General features: G+C 49.5%; 2 protein-coding genes across 5 annotated transcripts in view; one reads left to right on the top strand and one right to left on the bottom strand.

Annotated features, from left to right (window-relative positions):
- Window positions 1-9,465, bottom strand: part of atp8b1 (ATPase phospholipid transporting 8B1) — a 28,395-nt gene extending 18,930 nt beyond the window's left edge. Inside the window, exons 1-6 of one of the 4 annotated variants that reach the window (XM_086186501.1) lie at window positions 9,208-9,465; window positions 8,968-9,132; window positions 4,746-4,924; window positions 4,450-4,547; window positions 340-453; window positions 59-157 (exon numbers count right to left, since the gene is read on the bottom strand). In XM_086186501.1, coding sequence (XP_086042627.1) covers window positions 59-157; window positions 340-453; window positions 4,450-4,547; window positions 4,746-4,911 — 477 coding nt within the window. In that variant the 5' untranslated portion in view covers window positions 4,912-4,924; window positions 8,968-9,132; window positions 9,208-9,465. Of the gene's footprint in view, window positions 1-58; window positions 158-339; window positions 454-4,449; window positions 4,548-4,745; window positions 4,925-5,164; window positions 5,518-5,597; window positions 6,378-8,967; window positions 9,133-9,207 lie in introns of those variants that run through there. The other 3 variants (XM_086186500.1, XM_086186503.1, XM_086186502.1) reach the window with 3 other exon arrangements.
- A 4,769-nt stretch (window positions 9,466-14,234) lies between these two features.
- txnl1 (thioredoxin-like 1) lies at window positions 14,235-23,730 on the top strand. Its single transcript, XM_086187854.1, has 8 exons — window positions 14,235-14,516; window positions 15,829-15,925; window positions 17,193-17,366; window positions 21,072-21,194; window positions 21,715-21,784; window positions 21,912-22,084; window positions 23,280-23,384; window positions 23,464-23,730. The coding sequence occupies exons 1-8, from the start codon at window positions 14,419-14,421 to the stop codon at window positions 23,491-23,493; spliced, it is 870 nt and encodes a 289-aa protein (XP_086043980.1). The 5' UTR covers window positions 14,235-14,418; the 3' UTR covers window positions 23,494-23,730.
- Window positions 23,731-24,131: the final 401 nt, after the last annotated feature.

Genomic DNA, 24,131 nt, shown 5'->3' with positions numbered 1-24,131 from the left:
GGAGGATGAGCAGCAGCAACCAGCACCAAGAGCAGTGGAGGTGAGCGGCGTTACTCACAAGGTCGTCCACCAGGTCTTTGATGGCGGTAACTCCCAGCACCACCACCAGAGGGATGAGAGTGGTGTACCAGGGCAGGGTGGAAATGTCTGGAATCAACTGAGCAGCAGGATTACAGAAGGTTAATGGTGAAACGTAGACACCAGAGACAGACACCTCTCATCACACCCTCGACTCTAATTTCATATCCAGTGCTGTTGGGATTTTAATCAGTTCTATGAGTCACCACCAGATCCTGTATGACTGCTGGTTATTAAGATTGTTCATGTATGAATCTGTACCTGCAGGATGAGCAGAGCCAGGAAGTACAGGTTGGCCGCTCTCTTTAACTGCTCGTACAGGTTGAGGGGGATGAAGGTCAGGACGTTGTATTTGTACGTCTTGATGGCATTTCCCTGCAGACACACACACACACACACACACACACACACACACACAAGTTGCTATTGTGAGACAATTTCTCTCAAGTGTATATCGTGACAATTTCATTATTTTGTCTTTGAGTTGTCAGAGGTGGGACAGAGTGTCGTGCGGCTCCTAAATCTACCGCAGCGTCAAACGCTCTTCAAAACCTCAGTGGCCACGATTGTTGAAATACTGAATCAACCGCGGCAGCATGGCAGCATAGTGACCGAGCTCCAGGCTCCAGCCTGAAATTCACTGTTCTTTACTCAACCATCGCTACACATAAAGAAATACATTTTGCTTCGATGATGAATGGGGACAAAGGCAAGAAAGCAGGATGTGGACGACGCAATAACCCTGAAAAAGAATCAGAGAAGGAGGCTGAGGCAAAACCTCAGGACAAGATGGAGGCCACAGACAGACCGAAACTTTGGATTCAATCCGCACAGTGGTGAGTGAAGCTATGACTACGGGGATGGCGGCGCGCCAGGCTGAACTGAAAAAAGATCTGATTTTCACACACGCTTCAGGGAGGACATTAATAAAAAAAATGGACAGGTTTACAATAGAAATTAACTGGAAAGGTAAACAAGCAACAGGTCAAATCGAAGGGGGAGTGGAACGGATGGGACTGATGGAGGAAAACATGACTGATATGGGAAGATGGGACATTGGAGTCATGGACACCCCCACCCATGCTGAATGACCCTACCTTTAGAAGTTCCCTGGAGAAGGACTGAGCATCTTACACACAGGACAACAACGATAGAGAAGTGAACCCCAGCATACGATGGGACGCAGCTGAAGCGGTTCTCAGGAGGAAGATCATAGCCAAGACGGCTGCACTTAAAAGATGAAAACTCAAAAATTAACAAGCTTACAGGGAAAAACTGAGAGATTTGGAACAAACGCACATAAATAAAAGACCTCCGTGATACGACAAATCCGTCATGAACAGGAAATCATTAAATATAATGGAAGGAGGTGGACGAGAATATATGGTTCATGAAACAACGATATTATGAGGCGGTCCTGAAAGCTACAAAACTGATGGCTTGGAAGCTCAGGAAGCAACAGGGAGAGAACACTGTCTACACGATGAGAGACCCTACAACAAATACAGTTACTCACGATTTGGACGGTGTAAAAAAAGGGAAAGCTACTTATGTCAAAGGTACGGCCTGGGCGGACAAGACTTTACAGGTACAGGTAAAAAAAAAGGAGTTGAACATTGTAATAAAAGAGGAAACAGTCAGCCTCCACCAACTCCTAGACCCGGACAGACGTTTGTTGAAAAACTTAATTTGTTTCTTTACAGTTCCCAAACGAAAAGAAGTCCAAACAGACTGGCATAGAACCGGCCTGCTGGAGAGAACCTGGAGAGGTCCTTGCTGATCAGGCTCATGGTTTTGGTCTTGCCCCTCTATCCTGATTTTCTGGAGGGAAGTGGCATAAATAATTTCAAAGGTTCTTCATTTCATTGTGGTGAAGAGGGAGCTTAGCCAAAAGGCCAGGCTCTCGATTTACCAGTCAATCTACGTTCCAACCCTCACCTACGGTCATGAGCTCTGGGTAATGACCAAAGAACAAGATCCTGAATACAAGCGGCCGAAATGAGTTTCCTCAGCAGGGAGGCTGGGCTCTCCCTTAGAGACAGGGTGAGAAGCTCAGTCCTTCAGGAGGGACTCAGAGTAGAGCTGCTGCTGCTCCATGTGGAGAGGAGCCAGTGGAGGTGGTTCGGGCATCTGGTGAGGATGCCTCCTGGACACCTCCCCCAGGAGGAGTTCCAGGCATGTCCAACTGGGAGGAGGCATCAGGGCCGACCCAGGACACGCTGGAGGGATTATATCTCTCGGCTGACCTGGGAACACCTCAGGATTCCCCTGGAAGAGCTGGTGGAAGTGGCGGGGAAGAGGACAGTCTGGGCTTCCTTGCTGAGGCTGCTGCCCCCACGACCCAGACCCACCGGATAAGAGGACGACGACAACGACGGTCCTTCATTTCAATATCAGTGTATCCTTCACTACTCTCCATCTTGGAATTATACCAGATGGATTAGACAAAGCTGATATTCATCTTCTCAGGGTGTTGTTGGCTGAAGGTAAAAAGGCCATCACAAAATGCTGGCTTAAGGAAAAATAGCCCTGTTACAAATACTTGTTACTATTATAAAAAACAATTGAATGTCCCAAGCTGGCTCCAAAAAGACCTGGGTGAAAAATGAAGGCAGGGATGGCCAGTGAGGGAGACTGTTCATGACGTGATGAGTATGAATGCATTTTGCCTTCCAGATTTTAGGACCTCCCTGGGACCTTGGTTTTTGTGTAATTGTTCGGTGTTTTTGTAGTCGTATTAAAATATGAAAATCTACAAAAAAAAGTTAATAAAAAAAAGAAATACTGAATCAACCTCATGTGTCTGCCTTTAAATCTCAACAGCTGAAGATCAAAAAGTACAGATATTCTACAATTTCACTTAGACGCTTCTGTCCAAAACCATGTCCAACACAAACAAGAATTTAGACTGGAGCTTTAGTAAGTAAGTGCTTCAAGTTTGATCGGCCGAAGGACTTGCTGCTCAAGTCAGTTTTATTTGTACGGCACCAAATCACAACAAAAGTTCTCTCATGACTCTGTCCAAGTAGAGCAGGTCCAGCACCGCTCCTTCAATGAACCTCCACCCAACAATTCTCCATCAGCAGCAGCGAAATCCTTCCTTTTACCAGACAGGAAAGTGGAGCAGATCCAGGATCAGTGGGAACGGATGTCTGCTTTGACCGGTTTGGGGGGGTGCAGGAGAGTGGGGCAGAGACAAAGATGGATAATGGTGGGAGAAGTGCCAGTTTTTTGTGTATTTTTTTCCCCCCTTCATATAAATCAAACCAGTTTGTCTAATTCAACTGTTTACACAGTCCTCCAGTTCAGGAGCAGCATCGATCCAGTTCTGAGGGGCATCAGCTGGTCAACTCAGACCCTTCACAAACTGGTTCCTCCCCCTGCAGGGGCACGTGGTGTCAGAGTGAACTTATTTTGCTCGTCTGGGTCTGAGAGACCAAGTTCAACATTCTACGGGTTCCCTGAGAGGATGTGATGACCAAGTCACTCAGCTCCAGTCTGCATCCCCGTCAAAGCACTGATGTGTTCACCGATCAAGTTTCTTTGAATACGAGCCTCCAGCACATCTGAGGCATGATGACATTAGGAATGACTCAGCAGAGACAAGGAGGCCAGCAGTAGTGACTCAGCAGAGACAAGGAAGCCAGAAGTAGTGACTCAGCAGAGACAAGGAGGCCAGCAGTAGTAGAGAAAAGTACCAGCCAACCTCCAACTGCAGAGGAGGATTCAGGTTTTTCTACACACTTCTGCCGGAGAATCTCAGGAAATCTTTGACTTCGGCACATGTGCAGCCTGAGGTCAAGCTTCTGTTAGGACAACAAAACAAGAACGTCATCAAAACAGGAGCCGAGGGCGACTGCGAGGGCGACTGCGAGGGCGACTGCGAGGGCGACTGCGAGGGCGACTGTGAGGGCGACTGCGAGGGCGACTCAGACTTGGAAATGTGTAGGAGAATCTGCATGTCTGATCAGGGTTGTGACTGACTGGTTTTGCAAATGCACAAATCTGTAAATGCAAATGAGATTTTTAAGTGTCTGCAAGTCAATGCAGGCAAATCTGAATGTAAAAGATCTTTTACTGTAGACGGTGGAGACCTGTGTTAACCTGACATCTTCAGCCTGCTGACACGCTCTCAGCTACCGGAGCTTCTCTGCTCTGACAACAGACACAAATATGGCAGCTGCTGAAAATTAACCAGAGACTTGGAATGAAACTGCTGGCTGCCTGAGGAGTGTTTGACAATCAGAACACACACACACACACACACACGTGGCCTGTGTGTCCAGGGCGCGTCAGCCGGCTCGTCTCTCTATGCCGAGAGCTGAGCGCCGACCATACTTCAGGAGTACTTTCATGAGCAGCTGAACTTACAGAGTATCTGCTCTTCTTGATGCACAGGAAGTCCTTCTTCTGAAACTCGGGCAGGTGGTGGTAGGGTCGGTCGTTGGCTTTCACCTTCCAGTTGATCTCTAAAAGGTTTAGGATTGTGTTGAAAGACGCTGTTGAGGTTTTAACCCAACTCAGACTTTGAAACTTCCTCTCCATCTAAATGCTGTCAATCAGGACGACTTCTCTTTGAAAGACGATTTCCCCCCAGAGAAGAACAAACCAAAACCACCATGTAAAAACTACACTCACGATCATAAAGCATCGCTGCAGTGACTCACCACTGGGTCTGACTTCTGGTGGGGGCTGCGGGACTCCTGGCGGCGGTGGCTCCACCTCATCATCGGTACTCACTGCCAACTCGTCATCCGTCTCATCGTCACTGTACGGCATGACGTCATCGTCAGGGCCCAGGGAGGCCTCGGATTCTGCTCGCTGCCGGTTCATCTTGGCACTTTGTCTGAGGAATAACAAGTCGCCGCTGATCAACAGATGTGATCTGAGAACTTGAGGTATTTAAATTTACAAAGGAGGAATCAACGACCACTGCAGAGACAGTGAGAGGACGAGGACCAACACAGGAAACGGCGTCAGGCCTCAGATGTTTAAATGAAAACAACAGGATGAAGAGAAGCTAAAGCGCTGCAGCTTCTGAGCCTCTCAACAAACGCAGAATAAACCGGCTGCGTTTCAGGTTCACCTTCTTGCCGGTAACCCGCCCGGTCACAGCAGTGAGGACAGTGCAGCGCTCCAGTTCAAACCCAGAATCCAAAACTGGCCAGCCAGTTCAGCTTCATTCAGCAGATTTTCTGTTTTTTCACAAGAAGCTGAAAGCAGACACTGGCATCTCCAGAAAACTGGATGTCCCGTTTCAGGTCAGACCGTGAGGAACCTGGTTGGTGGCGGTGCATCTGCACAGGAGAGACACCTCCCACACACGGACCAGGCCGTTTAATCACAGGTGGGCTTTGGTGTGACTGAAGTACAGAACAGAATTCCAAACTGGACATTTGCAAATCATCATTTCATGTAGGTCAATAATGTTTCAATGACAGATTTCACATGACAGCGAATTCAGAATGAGTCCAGATCAGCTCCCACCGGAGCGCCACTGAGAAACACCAGCAGCTCACCAGTAACACCAGCAACCTCACAGGTCCGACTGGCGGAGAACTGACAGCAAGTTTTACAAAGAAAAAAATGGTGGCGATGATGATAACATTAATAAAAATGATTTCAGGTAATCAGTGTCGTACTTTACAAGCACTAGAATAAATCCGCAAGTCATTGTAGTTTCCTGATCAAACAAGGAAGAGAAAGATGCCAGCAGGCTGATGGACACTCCCACACCGCGTCACAACCAGCGAGCTCTGTTTGGGTCACGCAAGTCTGAACATGCGAGGAAGACTTGACAAGACTGTAAGAGAAGGAAGTTTGGGAGCCCGGAAGAAATGTTACACATCTGCTGTGAGACAGGATTTGAGTTTCTGTGTTACACAGCTCGATTTCTAATTTCTACTTTTAAGTTCTCTGTGCCAAGGATGAGCAGCCATGGATGAGTACTGGATCGTCTACGTCTTCTGATTCATGTTGTTACGTCAAAGTATGTGTTTTTGTCCTGCTGCCATCCAGTCGGACAGCATACCTCCGTATGCCTCCGTCACGCCTGCATTCATCCACACAATAGGAGCACGGAGGACACGTCACCGACAGCAAGCACCCCAGCAAACCACCTCCTCTGTGAATGGGAACACCCGATCGGCGCCATGAGCCTCAAAATATCATAACTGATGAGTTAGTAGACATCCCATCTCTGTGACAGTGAGATCAGTTTGAGACAAGACATCAAACCTTCTCATCAGGGATGAATGGAGAACCAAGAGCTGAGTGACTGCTCGCTGCTGAGGCTGCGCGTGGCCACGTTGCTGTGACCTTTCCACAGACATGAACGCAGACAAACGAAAGCTCAGCTCCTGTTGCCACCCACCAGCCTTGCTAGAGCCGCCCGTCCCCACAGAACAGGTTTAGGTGTCTGGCCCGGAGTGTCACCATGGCAACAACAAAGTGGGAGGGGTGACCCTGGGAGTGGGACGGAGGAGCATACCTGAGCAACAACAGTGAAACCTGAGAGCGGGGGGTTGGTTCTCTCCGGCTCAGGCAGCCTCAGCCAGGCAGCCGACAGAAACGTGATCAGAACTCTGGTGTGATTACTGATCAGCAGATTCCCTGCTCATGCAGCACTTCAGTACACAAGTGACCTGAGATGAGCTGCCCTCTTATATTCGCTAAGGTGGGTCACACGTGCTGCGCTAGGTTGCCTGACTCCTGGTAGAGTGACTCAATCGAAGCATCCTCAAAAACTGGCTCACGTTTGCAGTCGGATTCCAGCACTTCCAAAGACGCCGCTGTGCTAGCAACAGTCCACGAGGAGGAGCGACAGCGAGTCCCCTCCGCTGGTAACCTCCGCCACGTCAGTTCCAACACGCTGGTTTCAAAACATTTCAGTTGGACTGGAGTTTAAAACAGACAGATTAAAAAAAAGACAGTCCCTGTCCTCCATGCTGCTTTGACTACAGTTGCCAGAGATGGCGCTCCAGCTTCTCTCTGGTTCTGCCACCCTGGATCTACAGAGATCTCCCCTCTCAGAGTACAGCTACAGCTGTCGTGGCAACACCCCTGGCTTCCGTCTGGCGCAGCTACGGCCTCACTGGTGTCATACGAGACGCACCAGGGAACTAAAAAGGCAGCTTGTCTCCTTGCAGTGGGACGAACCAGCTTTTCTTAGAGTCCGAAGCTCCGCGTCTACCTGGTGTGTGCAGGTCACCGGCACAACCTGACACTTGCAATGTCACACCACATTGGACTGCTCACAGAATCGGCCCCTAAACCTTGAACATGTGTCAGAAATATATCTCAAGTTTAAAAACTTGTAAAAAGTTGAAGTTTTACAGTGAAGGAAGCATTTCGGGGTTTCCATCCCGACTGTTTTGCTAATACTGGGGGGAAGTTCATCCAGATCAGCAGCAGGTTGGGCAAAATTTCCAGTCACAGAAGAATACGGAACAACATGATGCCATGAAAGGAGCATCTAAACTGAAGGGAAGGAAAGAAGATGTGAGAAAATGCAACAACAAAAGCTGGACAACCCCCCCCCCCCCCACCGCTACGACTCCAGCTATGGGAGTCCTAGCTAGCTGGCTAGCTGGCGTCTGCCACAGCTTCTCCTCACATGAAATCTAAATCTGTTTCCATTAAAGGGTTGCAAAGTTGTAAAACTAGTTGTAAAAAATATGTCCAACCACAGGCTGATGGGAACCAGACTAACGATGACGATCCAAGACCGTGACTGTGAGATAATCCCCCCCACACACACACGCGCGCACACACACACCGTCTACAGTCAAATTGTATTTGCCTCCTGATTTGCGTAAGTCATCTGTCTGGGTGAAGGAAGGAGCAACAACAGCATTCAACCTAAACTATGATAATTACGCATTCTATGGTTCTTTCTTCATCGTTGACGAACCTGAGCGACCTCATCGGGCCGACACGGACCAACACCTGCTGACACCACGGTGTGTCGTGTCACCAAACCCCGCTGAGCAGGAATGATTCTGTGGAGTCGTTGTCTTGCACTCTTCGGCACTCACGGCTGATCCAGGTAGACGTGTTGGATCCAACATGCATGACCTCCAACTCTGCCCATGACTACCAGTGGTGCCGGTGGGCCTCGGTGAGGGCTGGGGCTTGGAGTCCAGGAGGTGGAAGCTTCTTTAGGGTCAAGGCTAGACCAAGGAGTTGGTCCCGTCAGGACGGCTCAACACTCAACCTTCACAAATCAATCTTTTACTTCACTAGAACTTTACCAAGTACATTTACCTCAGAATAGAACTGTTCAAGCACAGAAACTGCCCGTCTGCAGAGGAAAAGGCCCGACCCAGGTTCGAGGTACCTCGTCCTCGCAGTCGAGGCACCAAAACCTGGTTCCACAGCAGCTCAGAGCAGCTACAGCTGTCTCAGGAGGAATCCTGGCGCTGGAGATGCTGCACTCAAACGTTCTCCATCTCTGGCCACCTCAGCACCAGGGCTCCAGCAACCCGGCCCAGGACTGCTGGTGTAAGGTGGTCCAGCAGCTGGCGAGTGGGGGTGGACGAGAAGCAACAGACACAAGTGCAAATCCTCCTTCTAGTATCAAACACAGAACTGACGACGAGGGGCAACTCAACCCCCAGGAAGTCTGGAGCACCAAAAATGAACTGCTCAGGAGGAACTACAGCGCGAGAACTTCCGTCCATCACCGCCACAAACTGACGGACACCAGTTTACCCAGGACAGCGACCCAGACAAGCCTCAACCACCAACGCGGGTTCAGCTCGGGAGCTGCTCCTATCGTCAGTTCAGCCGTGCTCAGGTTACTCAACGGGACCTGCGGGTCGGTAACAACTACAGACGGTCTGGTGGCTCGAACGGAGCTCGAACCACCGCGAGAACAATCCTATTTACCGGAGGACAGGTGAGTAGAGCAGCAGCCGCCCAGGTGAGTAAAGCAGCAGCCCAGGTGAGTAGAGCAGCAGCCGCCCAGGTAAGTAGAGCAGCAGCCCAGGTGAGTAGAGCAGCAGCCACCCAGATGAGTAGAGCAGCAGCCGCCCAGATGAGTAGAGCCCCCCCCTGTATTTACAACAAACAGGTCAAACATACACACAGGTAGGTGACGTCCGTGTGTGTGTGTGTAACTCGACTCACCGCGGTTCCTCTCCAGGTTACTGGTCCAGGTGTCCTGATCGGTGCTCCGTCGCTCCTCACCGCACCATCGTCGCTCTTCTTCCGGCTTGTTAGCGCTCCGGCTGCAGCAGTTCCCCGCCCTTCTTCGCCCTGCGTCCTCGCTGCTCTGCCCGCACAAACCTGCCAGACCGGTCCAACACGTCAGGCACTCCAGGAGGACGGTGAAGCCGTGCGGCGTGGCGACCGAGGGCCCGCGGGTGCGGAAGTGAGGTGTTGTGTCACGTGACGGGCAGGTAAAGCTGCGTGATGGAACTCTTGATTAAAGCAGGTGGTTCCTGAGGCGACCCCCTGGTGGACGAAGATGAGTTGACACCAGAGGGAAGAGAGTTCCAGGAATCCAAACGAGACAGCACTAGTCTCAGTACCACTGCTCATGACTAAATACTACAAATACTACTCAAATGTTTTACTGTGTACGGTGAATACGCGCCATTGCTCATCCAGTCCTATCAGGTTGAGCTCGAGTCCAAGTGTGGAGAAGCACAAGGACAAATGAGTTACAACAACCAGCATTCAGGTGGATCACAACCAGCACTCAGGTGGATCACAACCAGCACTCAGGTGGATCACAACCAGCACTCAGGTGGATCACCAGCACTCAGGTGGATCACAACCAGCACACAGATGGATCACAACCAGCACACAGGTGGATCACCAGCACTCAGGTGGATCACAACCAGCACACAGGTGGATCACAACCAGCACACAGGTGGATCACCAGCACTCAGGTGGATCACCAGCACACAGGTGGATCACAACCAGCGCACAGGTGGATCACCAGCACTCAGGTGGATCACAACCAGCAAACAGGTGGATCACAACCAGCACACATGTGGATCACAACCAGCACACAGGTGGATCATAACCAGCACACAGGTGGATCACAACCAGCACACAGGTGGATCACACTGTGTTCTGTGTCTGATGACGATCAATCCAGATTGAGGCAACATCCCACCCACTTTCTCACAGTACTACTGCATTACTACCTGTAACTACAGTTACTACTGTACTACTTTTATTATTTTTCTATTATTTTGCTGCTGTTACCACTGTACCACTATACTTCAGTTACAACTGTACCTTTGCGATTACAGCACTACTCTTACTACAGTGCTACTGTACTACTGCGCTTCTGTTACTACATCACCAAATTAATACTGTACTTCTGTTACTACCGTACTGCTGTTACTCCAGTACTAATGTTACTTTAGTACTAATGTACTTCTGTTTCTACTGTTCTACAATACCATAGTTACTACAGTACTACGGAACTACTTGTACTGCAGTACTAGTGTAACTAGAGTAGTACATTTCTACTGTACTACTGTAACAGCACTACTGTTACTACAGTACTACTGTTACTGCAGTACTACTGTTACTGCAGTACTACTGTCACTGCCGGCGCAGATCTACCCCTGTGGGCGGGTCCAGGTCTGCAGACCCCTGCCCGGGGCTAAGAGGTTTTGCAGGCCCTGTCCCTCAAATTTACCGAGTCTCATGATAAAAAAACGATGATATCGAGCTAATCTCCATCACAGGTAAGCAGTATTTTCTCTGAGGACACTGACAGCAGGTACTCCTTCTCTCAGCAAGAAAATCATAATATTTTCATGAACTCATCATCAATAATCATCAACACCAATGAGCCCACTTGAACGTAAACAACAGAGGCACTTTTATAAGGACAACTCATGTTAATAATAAGACTAACAACACGGCCTCATCTGCGGGCGGTGGACAGCGGCCCGCTATCATCCGTGATTCACAGAATGAGCTTTCAGATCCTCTCTTTTAACCGATTCTGCTTTTCTAGGGTTAATTCCCTTTGGTGAGCAACGCTCTCAAATTTCTGTTGTCCCATCATTTTGCGCTTAGCCAAGGGTTAATTTGGATCAGCAGCAGCCTTGAACCTGGTATAAAGTGACTGTCAGGCTGTTGTGTATGTGGCCTGTTAACACAACTATATTGTTGATAATGACGCTGGAGAGAGGAACTAAGCTAAACGACTCTTTATTTGTAGAATCCAGAATGTAGCAGCTCTATATACAGATCGATGTGCGCCCAATAGCGCTTGTAACATATTACTACAGCATAAAGTAGTCCCTATTTATAATGTAGGCTATACAGTACACAGGAAAACTGACAAGTCATAAATCAATGTGACTTCTTCATTTCATCGTGTCCCCAAAAAGGTTGGGCCCCTAAACTCAGCCCAGGTAAGCCTGTGCATCAGCTGAGCAGCAGAGGCTGAGTGAACCCCACCTACGCCTCAGTCACACGTTCCTTAAACTCTAGGTTCTACTGATTTGTTTGCTGGCAGAATTACGTAGGAACGCTTTTCTGTCCCTGAAACACGAGCAGCGTCCTCATGTTCCCGTTACGTAGTTGGCGGCTCAACTACAATAATTTGTTTGGTCGCTCGTAAAGAACCCACATTAAATAACGTGCAGGTAAACTGGTTCCTGGATTCCTCCGTTACTGGCAGTAGGTGGAGGGAATACCGACGTGATGAGAGTGAGGGGTCCTTTGTCTACAGGAGGTTCTACCAGTGGAACCCGGCCGGAGGTGTCCAGGAGCCCGGGGGTGGGACCCACCACACATACCTGCTAAAACCATCTTCTTTCCCCCAAGTATAAAGTTCCATCTTCTTACCACTGAAGGGGTAAACTGCAAATGATGGACCTCAACTATTTGTTTAATATACAGCAGATATTTAACACGTTTTAATTTTAGCTCCACGGAAAACAGATTTGGAGGTTAAATTTAATAAAAAGAAAGAGATGAAAAGCCTTTTTGATGAGTTTGTCCCTGAAGTTCTGCTCAGCCTGCTGTTGTTGTGCGGATGATCTCACTCATCATTCAGGAGGAAAACTGCAGAATTTAGTGAGTTTTGATTTGATTTGCAATGCGGTCAGAGTATTTGGTTCAGGTCGACAGTGTTTTTGAATGACGGTGACAGAGAGGCTCCATTGTGCGTCTCGGTCTGTCGTTTATCCCACTCTGAGTAGGGATTTATCAGGTTCCTTTGCTTTAGTTTGTGATTTAACTGTGATGAATTTCTATGTTCTCTTCAAATCAGAGAACAGCCAGCGAGACGGAGAGGAGTGAGACTGATCAGCTCAACACTGATATCACATCTGGACTTTGCTTTGGCTCGTACCCAAAGTCCAGCTGGTATCAGAGCTGAAATAGTCACATCTGTGCAGTTCTACTGAAAACAACCTGAAAGCTCTGAAGCAGGTTGATGTTGGTTGAGCAGAAACTTGTGAGCTTGATGCTTTAAAAGAGCACTAAGCGTTGCTGCCTGACGGCAGTTGTGTTCACATTCGTTGTAAATACCAAACCAACACAGAGCAAACTCTGAATCCATGCTAGTGCTCGCTCGGACCTACAGAGTTAGCTAGGAATAACAAACTACTATATTGAAAAATGGCTTACGGGTGTCATAGCTCCTACGCTACTCAATTGACTCTGCTTATTCCCCAATGTATGCATGCGCACTAACCCCCCCCCCCCCCCCCCATCCTCAACCATCTTGTCAGTGATTGTCTGGAACCTGGTTTGTTATGTTTATGTCCACATCCTGTGCACTCAGTGTTTGTTTGCCGTTTGTGAGCCCTGTGTTGTCTCCAGAGACCAGACTCTTTCATAGTGGATTCAGGGGACAGGCAGCTAGCGGATCAAGGGGAGAGGACCTTCGATTTGAGACAAAAACGAAATCACGTCGAAACCACGCAACAGCGCTTAATGCACCTTTAATACGTTCAGGGTCGTATTTCCAATGTGTGTGAGTTGTCATAGGTGCTGTCACACAGGCTTTTGTGTTCTTTCACCAGTAATTCATCCAAAGAGGAATGGACCCTGGAGCTTTTACCAATATTTTTACCTGCTGCCACCACTGTTTCCTACACATTAAGAAGAGATGGACTGCCAAGTAAAACAGCTTCACTCTGAGATGCAGGAGATTTATGAGTGTAGCCTTAAACAAATGTGTGTGTGTGTGTGTGTGTGTGTGTTTGTTTATGTGTGTGAGAGATAATGACATAGTGCATGTAAATAGAAGGTTTTTGAAGCTGGAGTGTAGGAGGACACATGAACACACAACTTAGTAGCCTGTAATGTTGTAATTAAAACATGAATGAAGCTAATTATTTCATGTGAGCTGCACATGTTCAGAAATCGGAGAACAGCTGTATTTTTATTCCAACTGCATTGTATAATTACCTGTAAACAGTTTCTAAACATATATTTTGTGTATTTGCAACACTTGACCCGTACAATTAATGTTTTACTTTTTAATACTTCATATTTTACCGAAAGAAGCTATAGACTAAGTAGTGTTTGCTGGACCAGCACGTTGGGCATCCGTGCAGTTGTCAGGTGACGTGGCTCCGCTATAACAGCGTAATCAGCAAGTTAAACCTCAGAATATTGTTTTTCTGGAGCTCTGTCATCATCTCACTGTAATCTGGACACTTTTGGCCTGATTCGGGGGCATCAGAGAGCCGGTACCTCAGGGGCCCGCTTACTGCTACTTGCAGCTGTCTAAGTTTGTTTGGTGCAGCAAACAATGACGGGTCAAACAATGGCACTTCTCTGGGTACCAGCTCACATTAATGTTAGAGGAAACAAGATGGAGGATAAAGCTGCAGTAAAGTGATACAAACACCAATGTTGATGTGAGAGTGAGCCACAGCTGGAGTTAAGAGCAGCACCAAACCAGGGGCAGGAGGGCAGGAGACGCCCTTGAGGGTATGGGAGGGAGACCGTCCCTCTAATACACCAGAGAACATGGTGAGGTGGATGGGGATCAGTAGACCGTGAGGTGGGACACTGAACCTGCAGCAGGACTCAGCCAGGACGCGTTATTACAGCCAGACTTCCTGCCAGTAGGAGGCGACAATGCCCGTATGTTGAATGCAAACCATGAACAAAGTCGTAGAAGAAGATAAATTCTAGGCCCCGCCCTTTCCGGTGTTTTGTCAGCCAATCAGAAGTCTTCATCCTCAGCGTCCTGTAGTGTAGTGTGGCTTGTCAGGACTGCTAGCTAGCTAGCTACCACACTAACATAAAGCTAAAAACACAACATCACACTCGTTGTCGGTCTCAAGGTTTCCTGCTGTCACATCCCCGGGAGGACGAGCCGTCGCCTCTGACACACACGCTACCATGGTTGGTGTTAAAGTCATCGGAAGCGACCCGGATTTCCAGCCGGAGTTAGCGGCCGCCGGCTCCAGGCTCGCCGTGGTAAAGTTCACAATGGCCGGGTAAGAGCAGCAAACCGGCTCCGAGGCCGCGTGGCCCCCGAGTTCCCTGCTTGATTCCGTCTTTTCTGTCTTTGTCTGTGGAGAGAACGGAGCTCGTCGGTGAACGGTTCTGGAGCCCTGAAGCTCCCTGTGCCCGCAGCAGTGTCCCAGCCGGGCGTGCTAGCTTTAGCTCTCCGGCGCTGCCGCTTACAATGACAAAGCAGTATTACGGGACTGACCTCCCCTCTCAGGACGGGTCGCTCATTCAGGCTGAAAGTTTTAGTCTTTAATCACCCGGAAAGTAACAGTCTCGTTTACTTAAGTGTCATTTTGATTTTAACTTTGTGTGTTTGTCACGGAAATGTCTCGTGTTCCGCCGTGTCGAGACGGATGAAGCGAAGCCGGTAAATGTTTAGAGCGGAGTAGGTGTGCTGCGGTACCGGAGGCTCTGCTGCTGGTGCCGCCGGATAACCTGATGGGCGTTCATCAAATGTGCGCTTGTTTTAGTGGAATTTGTGTCACAAAGCTGGAACCGGGTCTTTTGGAGCCTGCCGGGTCCTAGCTGGGCCTTTCTGTCAGTTGAGGATTATTATACAAATTCTATAAATCAGTTATTAGTAGGAAGTCTTTACATTGTAGAAGTTCTAACTATCAGGTTTGCTTTGTACTTGAATAACCCTAACACTTACATTTTGAAATGGAAAATAAATCCTCATTATCCTGTTTAATAATGGGGGGGCTCTGAGACAGGAGACCAGAAACCCCCTGACTCCGTCCTGCTGAGCCTGGTTCGGCTGTCTGGCCTGATTTAATAAGCGATGCTGCAGAACACACACACACACACACACACACACACATTCTGACCATGGGATGCCCTCAGGGGGGTTACACTCCTCACTCCTGTCCCAACACGATGACAAGAAGCTTTTATTCAGTCACCTTACCATTCTTAAAATCGTAGTATAGAAGTGGAGAAGACGTGAACTGAATAGATGCTGCTGATGCGCTGCTGTTCACCCAGAGAGCGTGACCCCAGAGATGGGGTCTGAGGCGTTGAGTCAAACTGTGGGTCGTCTGAAGAGGAGGAAGCTGGTCAAGGAGTAAAATGTGGTGACGTTCTGATGACAGGACTTTGCTATCCCCCACCAGCCACCTGACCCTGACCTTTACCTTGACCCTCACCCTGACTCTGACCTTCACCCTGACCCCCACCCTACTCCAGCTTCATGGTGAAACCCCTTCAGCTGCTCAGCTGCTCTGAAAATCTCCTGACAGGAGGAGTTAAGTCTGGGCTGAGGCTTTGTTAAGCCTGTGCTCTCTGCTTGCTCCTCAGGTGCCAGCCATGTGTCAGAATAGCTCCAGCTTTCAACATGTTGAGTAACAAATACCCACAGGCCGTCTTCCTGGAAGTTGATGTTCATGTCTGCCAGGTAAGTGAACCCCCCCCCCCCCCCCAAGTAATCAGTCTCATATTGACCAAAAGCTACCACAACATGGAACCACAGGTACCAAAATGTAGGACCTCAAAGTCCCAGTTGTCTTGCCCTGCTTGGGTTCTCCTACCAATCAGTAGGTTCTGCCCTGTTCTCCTGCACATGTCTCTGGATGGTTTCCCATCCTTCCTCTAGTCCAGCTTCCCTTAAGAAAGTCAGTTTTACTGCAGGGGTCTGTGAGGCTCCGCCCCTCAGAACCAGACTCTGAGTTCCCATTGGACCGGTACCACAGTATGATTGATGAAAGTGTTGTGTATTAACACTGCTCTGTATCCCTGGCATCAGCTTCAGATAAGCAATTTCATGGTGCATTCATGTGCACCTTGTAAATTCAGAGATCTGTTCCTGACAGGCTTCAAACTTATGTGTGTGTGTTTGTGTGTGTGTGTGTGTGTGTGTGTATACAGTATATGTATATGTGTGTGTGTGTGTGTGTATGTATATATATATATATATATATAAAATATAATATATATTATATAATATATATAATATATATTATATAATATATATAATATATATTATATAATATATATTATATATATAATATATATTATATAATATATTATATATATGTACACATAAACAGGTATGTTTGTTTGTGTATATATGAGTATAAATGTGTATATGTATACACACTGTACAAACATACATGTGTACAATTATATGTATGTAATTATATGTGTATATATGTATATATATACATATGGATGGATGTATATATATATATACACACATATGGATGGATGTATATGTATACATGTGTGTATATACACACATGTATATACACACATGTATATACATGTGTGTATATACATGTGTGTATATACACATGTCAGCAGGGTATCAGAATGCATGCTGTTGGTCTCAGTCTTTTCATGGATTTGTGCCCAACTGAATAAACAAAACGAGAAACACGCTTCCTTTGATTTGTCTGAAAATCTTTACAGAAGGTTGGCAGCTACAACTCTGTCCTGAAAACTGTGGACCAAACGCTTTCATTTCCTGTCTTGTGTTGCGCTGCAGTTTTGAGTCCAGACAAAGACCATCAGCTGTTGAGACGAAGAAGAAATAAACACAAGTCAGCAGACAAAAGCTGCTGAAGGCCGAACTCTCCTGACGACAGTCACGGAAGATGCTGCTGTTGCAGGAAAAGGAGGACAAATAGACGTCGGGCATTAAACCAGTTTCTGTCTCCTCTCAGGTGACGGCAGCAGCCAACAGCATCTCAGCCACACCAACGTTCTTGTTCTTCAGGAACCGGGAACGGGTGGATCAGTATCAGGGGGCGGACGCTGCAGGTCTGGAGGAGAAGATCAAACAGCACACAGAGAACGACTCGGGAAACAGCGAGGACTCCGACATTCCAAAGGGATATGTGAGTGGGGGTTGCTGTGGTGTTGGACTGTCCAGTGGGCGGGTGGGGTGGGTGTCAGTTAGCTTAGGTGTGCTGAGAGCTGCTGGACATTACAGCACCATGTTTGCTCAGGACACCTCGGCCCGTCTTACCAGGTTCCTGTGAATTTACCTGCGATAGTGTGTATTTAATACAAGCAGCACACATGCGCTAGTATGTTGCTGAAAACATCCAGAGAGGAGGTACCTGCACCTGCTGCTGAGGATCCAGGAGGTCCACCCATCCACCCATGTTTGTCACTGGCCTTTTTTTTTTTTTTTTTTTTTTTTAACCTGTCCTGTTCAGTAGCTGAGGCAAGCAGCATCAGTGTTCCTGGTGCCTTGTTGTACTGAAGCAGTTTTATTCTGCATAGGAGGAATCTGATAAACTCCTCCTATTGTCATTTATGTTTAGCTTTATTAGGAATGGTGTTGGTTCGTTGATGAAGCTACCGGACTGAGGCTCAGGAGTGGACAGGAAGAGAGAACAGGGACAGGATAGGGAAGACAAGGGGGAGTGGGGAGACAAAAAAACAACAACAGCAATAGCAGAAAACAACAACAACAAAAACACAAAAACAAACAAAGACAAAAAACAAACAAAAAACAAATAAACAAAGAAAAAGTAACAACAACAAAAGAAAAAGAAAGAAAAAAAACCCAAAACAATGGTTGCAGAATTCCCGGTGCAGGCTTACCATTTGGTTTAATATAATTTTAAGATAAATGTCTGAGTGTGTGTTTATGGGTCAGCTGTGCGCTCCATGCGTGTATGTGTGTATACGCGTGTGTACGTGTATGTGTGTGTGCTACGGTTTATCTTGGATGCTGTGCGTAGCTGGCTGTAGCTGATGTGGGGGGCCAGTACATCGCACCCCCAGTCCAGGATGGCAGGTAGGTCAGGACCAGGTCACCAGAGCACCCCGAAATCCCCAGGACACGGGGAGCCCTAGGCCACCCCTCCCCCAGGAAACAGCCACAGGCCCAACCCATGCCAGGACCCATAGGAAAGCATAGGAGCAGCAACCCCCACCCGGAAGCAACCCACAGAGAGACGGGGCAGAGATGACCCCGGTCCCGCCGGGCACTCTCCCCCCACAGCATGAGCAGAGCCCAGGGGCACAGGGCCCCCCAGCCCGAGACCCAACCAGAGCCCCCCAAGGGGTCCGCCAGCGGCGAGGCCGACACCCACCCACACCCCACACCCAGGCGGGGCAGCCACAGCCCACCACAACGACCAGGCCCACCGCCCCCGAACAGAGCTATCCCCCCCAACCCTCGATCCCCATCCCCTCTACTCATCCCCTGTTCTCCCCCTCCCCCCAGAGCAGGAGGGCTTCAGGCTATAGGGCACCACCAGCCTGCCAGCCGGGACCCCCCACTCCTCGGAAAGGTCCAGCCCACCCGCCGGGGTGAGCCGAAGGCACGCATGCCCAGGACCGCCACCCCGGGACAAAACAATCATACTCTCATCTTCATCCATACAGTGGCTGAGAACACCATAGATGCTGATACGGTCCAGGGCACCTCAGACTTAGTGAAACCGCCAGCGAGCGATCCACCGTACAACAGCAGGGCCCGTGACCAACCCCAGCCCAACCACCATGCCGGGAAGAGGACCCCCCCCCCCCCCCCCCCGAAGAGCCCCGGCCAGGCCCCCAGGCCCGCAATGGTGCAGTTAGCAAAGGAGGCAGCACTGGACCCACTCGCTGCCCCAGCTGCCCCCCCATCCCAACATGGTGCAGGGTGCGTGTTGTGCATGGGAATGTAGATGTGATGATGTGGATGACTAGAATGTGGTTAAAATTGGCGGAGGCACCCAGGGCATGGGAGCCCCGCCGGTTGCAGACGGCAGAGTCTCCCAGTACATCCTCATGCACTCCCCCAAGCCCTAAATGTCTACGATGTGATTAAAATTGGGGGGTCCAGCCCCTCAAGGCCTAGTGATACATAAGATGTGATGTGATGGGACAGAGAGGCAATGAGAGGGGCTGAGGAATGGGTCAGACCTGCAGGGGGCCAACTTCCAGACTGGCCCCGCTGACCACCCCGTCACCACTGCAACCAGCTGACAGGGAGTCCAGCCTCCCTGGTCCAGGGGTCAGATTGGAGCACCAAGGGGCACTGTCTGGAGATCCGGGCAGAGGGCCCACCACCGTGCAGTCAGAGGGCAGGGAGGGCCCAGGCCCCCAGTGCACAGCGGAACCCCCAGCCAGCAGCCCGTGGTCAGGGCCCCCAGTTCGATCAGCATCAAGGAGGTCAGCCCCCATCCCTCAGACGTCCCCTAGCATCCTCCCTTTGTCCGGAGTGGCGGCAGTCCAGGACACCGCGCCAGGGCCCAGCCCGCCCGAGGGTGGGCCGAGGCTAGCAAACCCCTCCCAAATGTGGGTGCGACCCCCCCCCCCGGGGGAGCGGCAGGGCCCCAGGTCAGCAAGTCCCAGGCGCCAAGCAGTCCACCTCGACCTCACTCTCCAGCCCCTACCTCCCTCCCTCCCTCCCGACCCCCCTCCCCCTGACCCCCCTCCCTCTCTAACCCCATCTAACCTTCCTTCCCCACCCTCCTCCCATCATCCGGGGGCAAATATGCCCCAGCCGCCACGGCACGCCCCAGCACGCCCCGCCGGGGCCCGGGGACCGGGCGACCACAGCCCCCCACCGCAGGACCCCACTGGGGGACCGGCGCGAATCCCCGGTAGCAGAGCACAGGGCCCCCGACCCCCCCATGCCGGGTGGAGGCCCCGACCCCGCCCAAGGACCCCCAACCCCCAATCCCATAGGGTGCCGCCATGAAAGGGGAAGCCGCCCCCAGGCCCCCCACGTCGTCCCTCAACAGGCGAGACCCAAAGCCGCCCAGAAGGCAGTAACCCCAGGCCCACCAGCCCAGCGAGCCACCGGACACCCAAGGCAGCCAGCGTCCATAGCCACCCGCCCCGGGGCCAGAGCCACGAAGCCCAGCCCCCCCAATCAAAACTATGTGATGGATTTAATTATCGGGGACCAGATTTGTTCGAACTCTGATGATCGACTTTCCTCCCAAGCAGACATTATCTCCATGGAAATGTGGTCTACATTTCATCATCGTAAAGGAGTTTTGATTTGGAGGGTGTCTGGTGACGAGCGAGAGATGAGCTGAAGGGGGGAGATAGAGATAGAGAGAGAGAGAGATTAGAGCAAAGAGAGAAATGCTTGGTGTTGGCGAGCTCAGTGGTGGGATTTCCCCTCGCTCTCAGAACACCAGCTGATGAGGCTCCTTCCCTGGTGCAGGACACATCAGCACCCGCACCGCTGACAGAGTGACCTCCTCTGAATCTGGCCTCACTGATCAGATCCCAGGCCCCTGAGTGTGATCACACCTGGTGTTGAGGCTGAGCACTGGTGATTGGATCACTCAGGACGCGGCTGATCGCAGGTGCCAGCAGGACCCCTGTTGTTCGATCTTTGCCCTGCGATGCAGGTCATGATCCAATTGAAGTGACTCTGAATAATCAGGATTAAACACGCCCGCGTGTCCCGAGTCTGGATCAGGATTTGCTGCCAGGTTGTGAAAACTCAGCATTATTGCATCTGGAAGCAGAGACTAATCAGGTGAAGACTGAGAGAATGTCAGGTGCTGCTCTAGAAGACATCTATTTGAGTGAGATGTGATAAAGGTTTGGCGTGTGTGTGTGTGTGTGTGTGTGTGTTTCAGATGGACCTCATGCCTTTTGTCAACAAAGCTGGCTGCGAATGCCTCAACGAGAGCGACGACTGTGGTTTCGATAACTGCTTAATCAAAGACACCTCCTACCTGGAATCAGACTGTGACGAACAGGTAAGGAGCCGCCAATGCTAATGATGCTACTCACCTAAAACAAAGGGTCATGCTCATCATGTTTAATGGGCTGCTTGGCTGTCCTCCTGCCAGGGCTCCCTGTCAGTAGACGCGTCAGAATTTCACTACGACAAGATCACGATCAAGGAAAGCCACAACAGCAATGTTATCAGCTGCTTCGAAAACATGAGTCAAGCAATGTAAATCTAACTGAAGTGGATTTTGTGGTTTGTTTTTGATCAGAAATCTCTCTCCAGTCGTGTGTGTGACCTCACACTGGTGCCCCACTTATGACTTAAATCAGACTAAAACCTCTTTTGGTCGAAAGACAAAATCCAAAACAACAGTTAAGACCTGGTTGCTTGTGAGTTTCCCGAAGTTCTGCCAGATCTTCAGCTGTGACGTTCTGGGACAAGAACTCTTGAAGCTGTTAGAAAAACTGTTAACTTACTGTTTACTTTAAAAAGGAAAGCAAAGAAAGACTGGTAATGAGCATGTGTGTGTTCGCCATCCTGTCCAGTTGCTGATAACTATCGCCTTCAACCAACCCGTCAAGCTCTTCTCTATGAAGCTCCAGTCCTCAGACTTTGGTGAGCTTCTCCCTGCTGCTCTCCACCTCCAGTCCTTCATCTGATACACTCATCGCCATGACTACAGAACCATCTTTTTCAGTGTTCTCACCTCCCCTTTCTTCCCTCTCTCACCGTGGCGCGACAGCTCAAGCTCCAAAGGTGGTAAAGGTCTTCATCAATCTGCCGAGGTCGATGGGCTTTGACGACGCTGAGCGGAGTGAAGCCACTCAGACTCTGGAGCTGTCGGAGGAAGACTACAAAGACGACGGCTTGATCCCGCTGCGTTATGTCAAGTTTCAGAACGTGCAGAGTGTCACGGTAAGAAGGACCAACCCCGCTGTCATGGTTACACTGGAGTTTGGTTCTAAATGGTGTTCTGAAAAGACCTTCAGAAAAGGCTCATCACATGTCAGCGGCCTCAAGATGCACCATGACTCTAAATAGTAGCGGCCAGTGTGACCGGTGCTGCTGACAGCGACTGGTCCCGCACACGCGTGTGTATATGTAGATCTACATATGGACGAGTGTCTGGGAGCCTGGAGAAATACTCACATGTTTTTTATGAGGGGTTTTTATTTTGGGTGTCCGTTTATGTGAGTCGATAGAACTGGCAGGTTAAACAACAGGAGCACATGAACGTTCCCATCATCAGATACATAGAGTATCTGATGACAATGAGGAGGAGGAGGAGCGCCACGTGTTGTATGAACGTGTAAGCACCTTAATAATAACCTTGAGCTCCCATGTAGGAAAAAGTGAATAGTGAACAGCCTGATACCAGTCTGGCTCACGTATGTCCAGATTAACAAAATTGGAAGAGACGAGTCCTAAAGCTCGCTGCTCCCTCGACGGCCCACAGGCTGCAGCACATCCGTGCTGTCAGCAGCGTGTCGGGTCCGTCGAGGTTCACGGGGTCTGTATTGTCTCTTGAGGGAACTTGGTTAGCAGCAGTATCATGAAACACAATAGACAGTCACAATGTAGTAAAACGTGCAAGTGTGCAGTTAGTTCTACGAATACAAAGTAGCTGCTGTGTAACAAGCAGGCGGCAGCAGGTACAAAAGAAGGTGTTCCAGAGGGGAGGAGTCTGGGCTCTGAGTTCCAGAGGGGAGGAGCCCCTCTGAGCAGCTTCCTGTCAGGCAAAGTCTGTTTCTGTTGGCTAAAGCCGGATTCCTGTGCCAGCAACGATACAGAATGTTTAAACTGATTCAGGAGAACTTCAGTAAGCAACAGCTGTATGCCAGGGACCAGGAGGACCAGATGAGGCAAGACTACGACAAACTTGGTGCTAAAACTCAACAAGGAAGACAGAGAAGGCAAAAGACTGCACATGAATATCTTGAGTGTTGAAGAACTATTCATCCCAGAGTTCATTGCAAACATTTTGTGCGACCCTGTGTTGGAAAAATGAGCTTTCCTCTCATCAAGAGACTGAGGTGCAGGCCGAGCCGAAGGTCCTGAAACCAGAGGTCGGATCATTTATTGAAAACATGTCTTGCCCTTTGTCCTCTAGTTGTTTATCAAGTCCAACCAAGGAGACGAGGAGACGACAAAAATCAACTACCTGACTTTCATAGGCACTCCAGTCCAGGCCACCAACATGAACGACTTCAAGAGGGTACGGCGTGATCACGGCAACCTCAGCTGAAAATGTGTGTGTGTGTGTGTGCTGTAATTTCTATGTTGCTGTCATGCAGGTTGTGGGAAAGAAAGGAGAGAGTCACTGAGCAGGAGAACCTGAGGGGGGAGGAGAGGCTGCAGATACACCCAAGGACTAACCCTCTGCCAAAGCTTCCACATGCTCTGTTCTGCTCTGCTCTCTCACACACACACACACACACACACACACACACACACACACCTCTTTCTCCCGATGATTTCTCCGCCTGTGGAGATTCTCAATCTATAAATCATTTGTATTGTAATTCAGAATAAAATCACTGTAAATAAAACAATCCTTTTTCAAAGGCATGTGTGTTGCGTCTGATGTTTTTGGAGGGGAGGAGGAGGAGTTTCTACTGTAAGTAGATTACGTTACTCTGTGAGTTACTGCAGTAGTAGAGGTGGTTGTGGTAGGAACCCAGGAGACTCGCTCACGATGATGTGGAGCAGCGAGTGTGAGGTTCTGCTCATCTGCCCACTTACTCAGGCCGGACACCAATGTCACGCAGGGAAGGCACCTTTATATCCAACATACACACACACACACACACACACACACAGTACACAGTAGCAACTATAAAGAAAAGCACAAAAGCTGCTCGTGACCAGTTGTGATGTTAGCCTTCATTTTGGTTTTATTTCTTTATTCTCAATCTTTTACCGGTGTGACGCGATGGCATGATGACGCCTGTTCACAACCAGA

Source organism: Aulostomus chinensis, chromosome 19, assembly GCF_037954235.1.
Source record: "Aulostomus chinensis isolate RoL2024-O1b breed Wild chromosome 19, RoL_Achi_v1.0, whole genome shotgun sequence".
NCBI classification, from domain to species: Eukaryota; Metazoa; Chordata; class Actinopteri; order Syngnathiformes; family Aulostomidae; genus Aulostomus; species Aulostomus chinensis.
The sequence above is the reverse complement of the archived record's forward strand: the minus strand, read 5'-3'. Positions and strand labels throughout refer to the sequence as shown.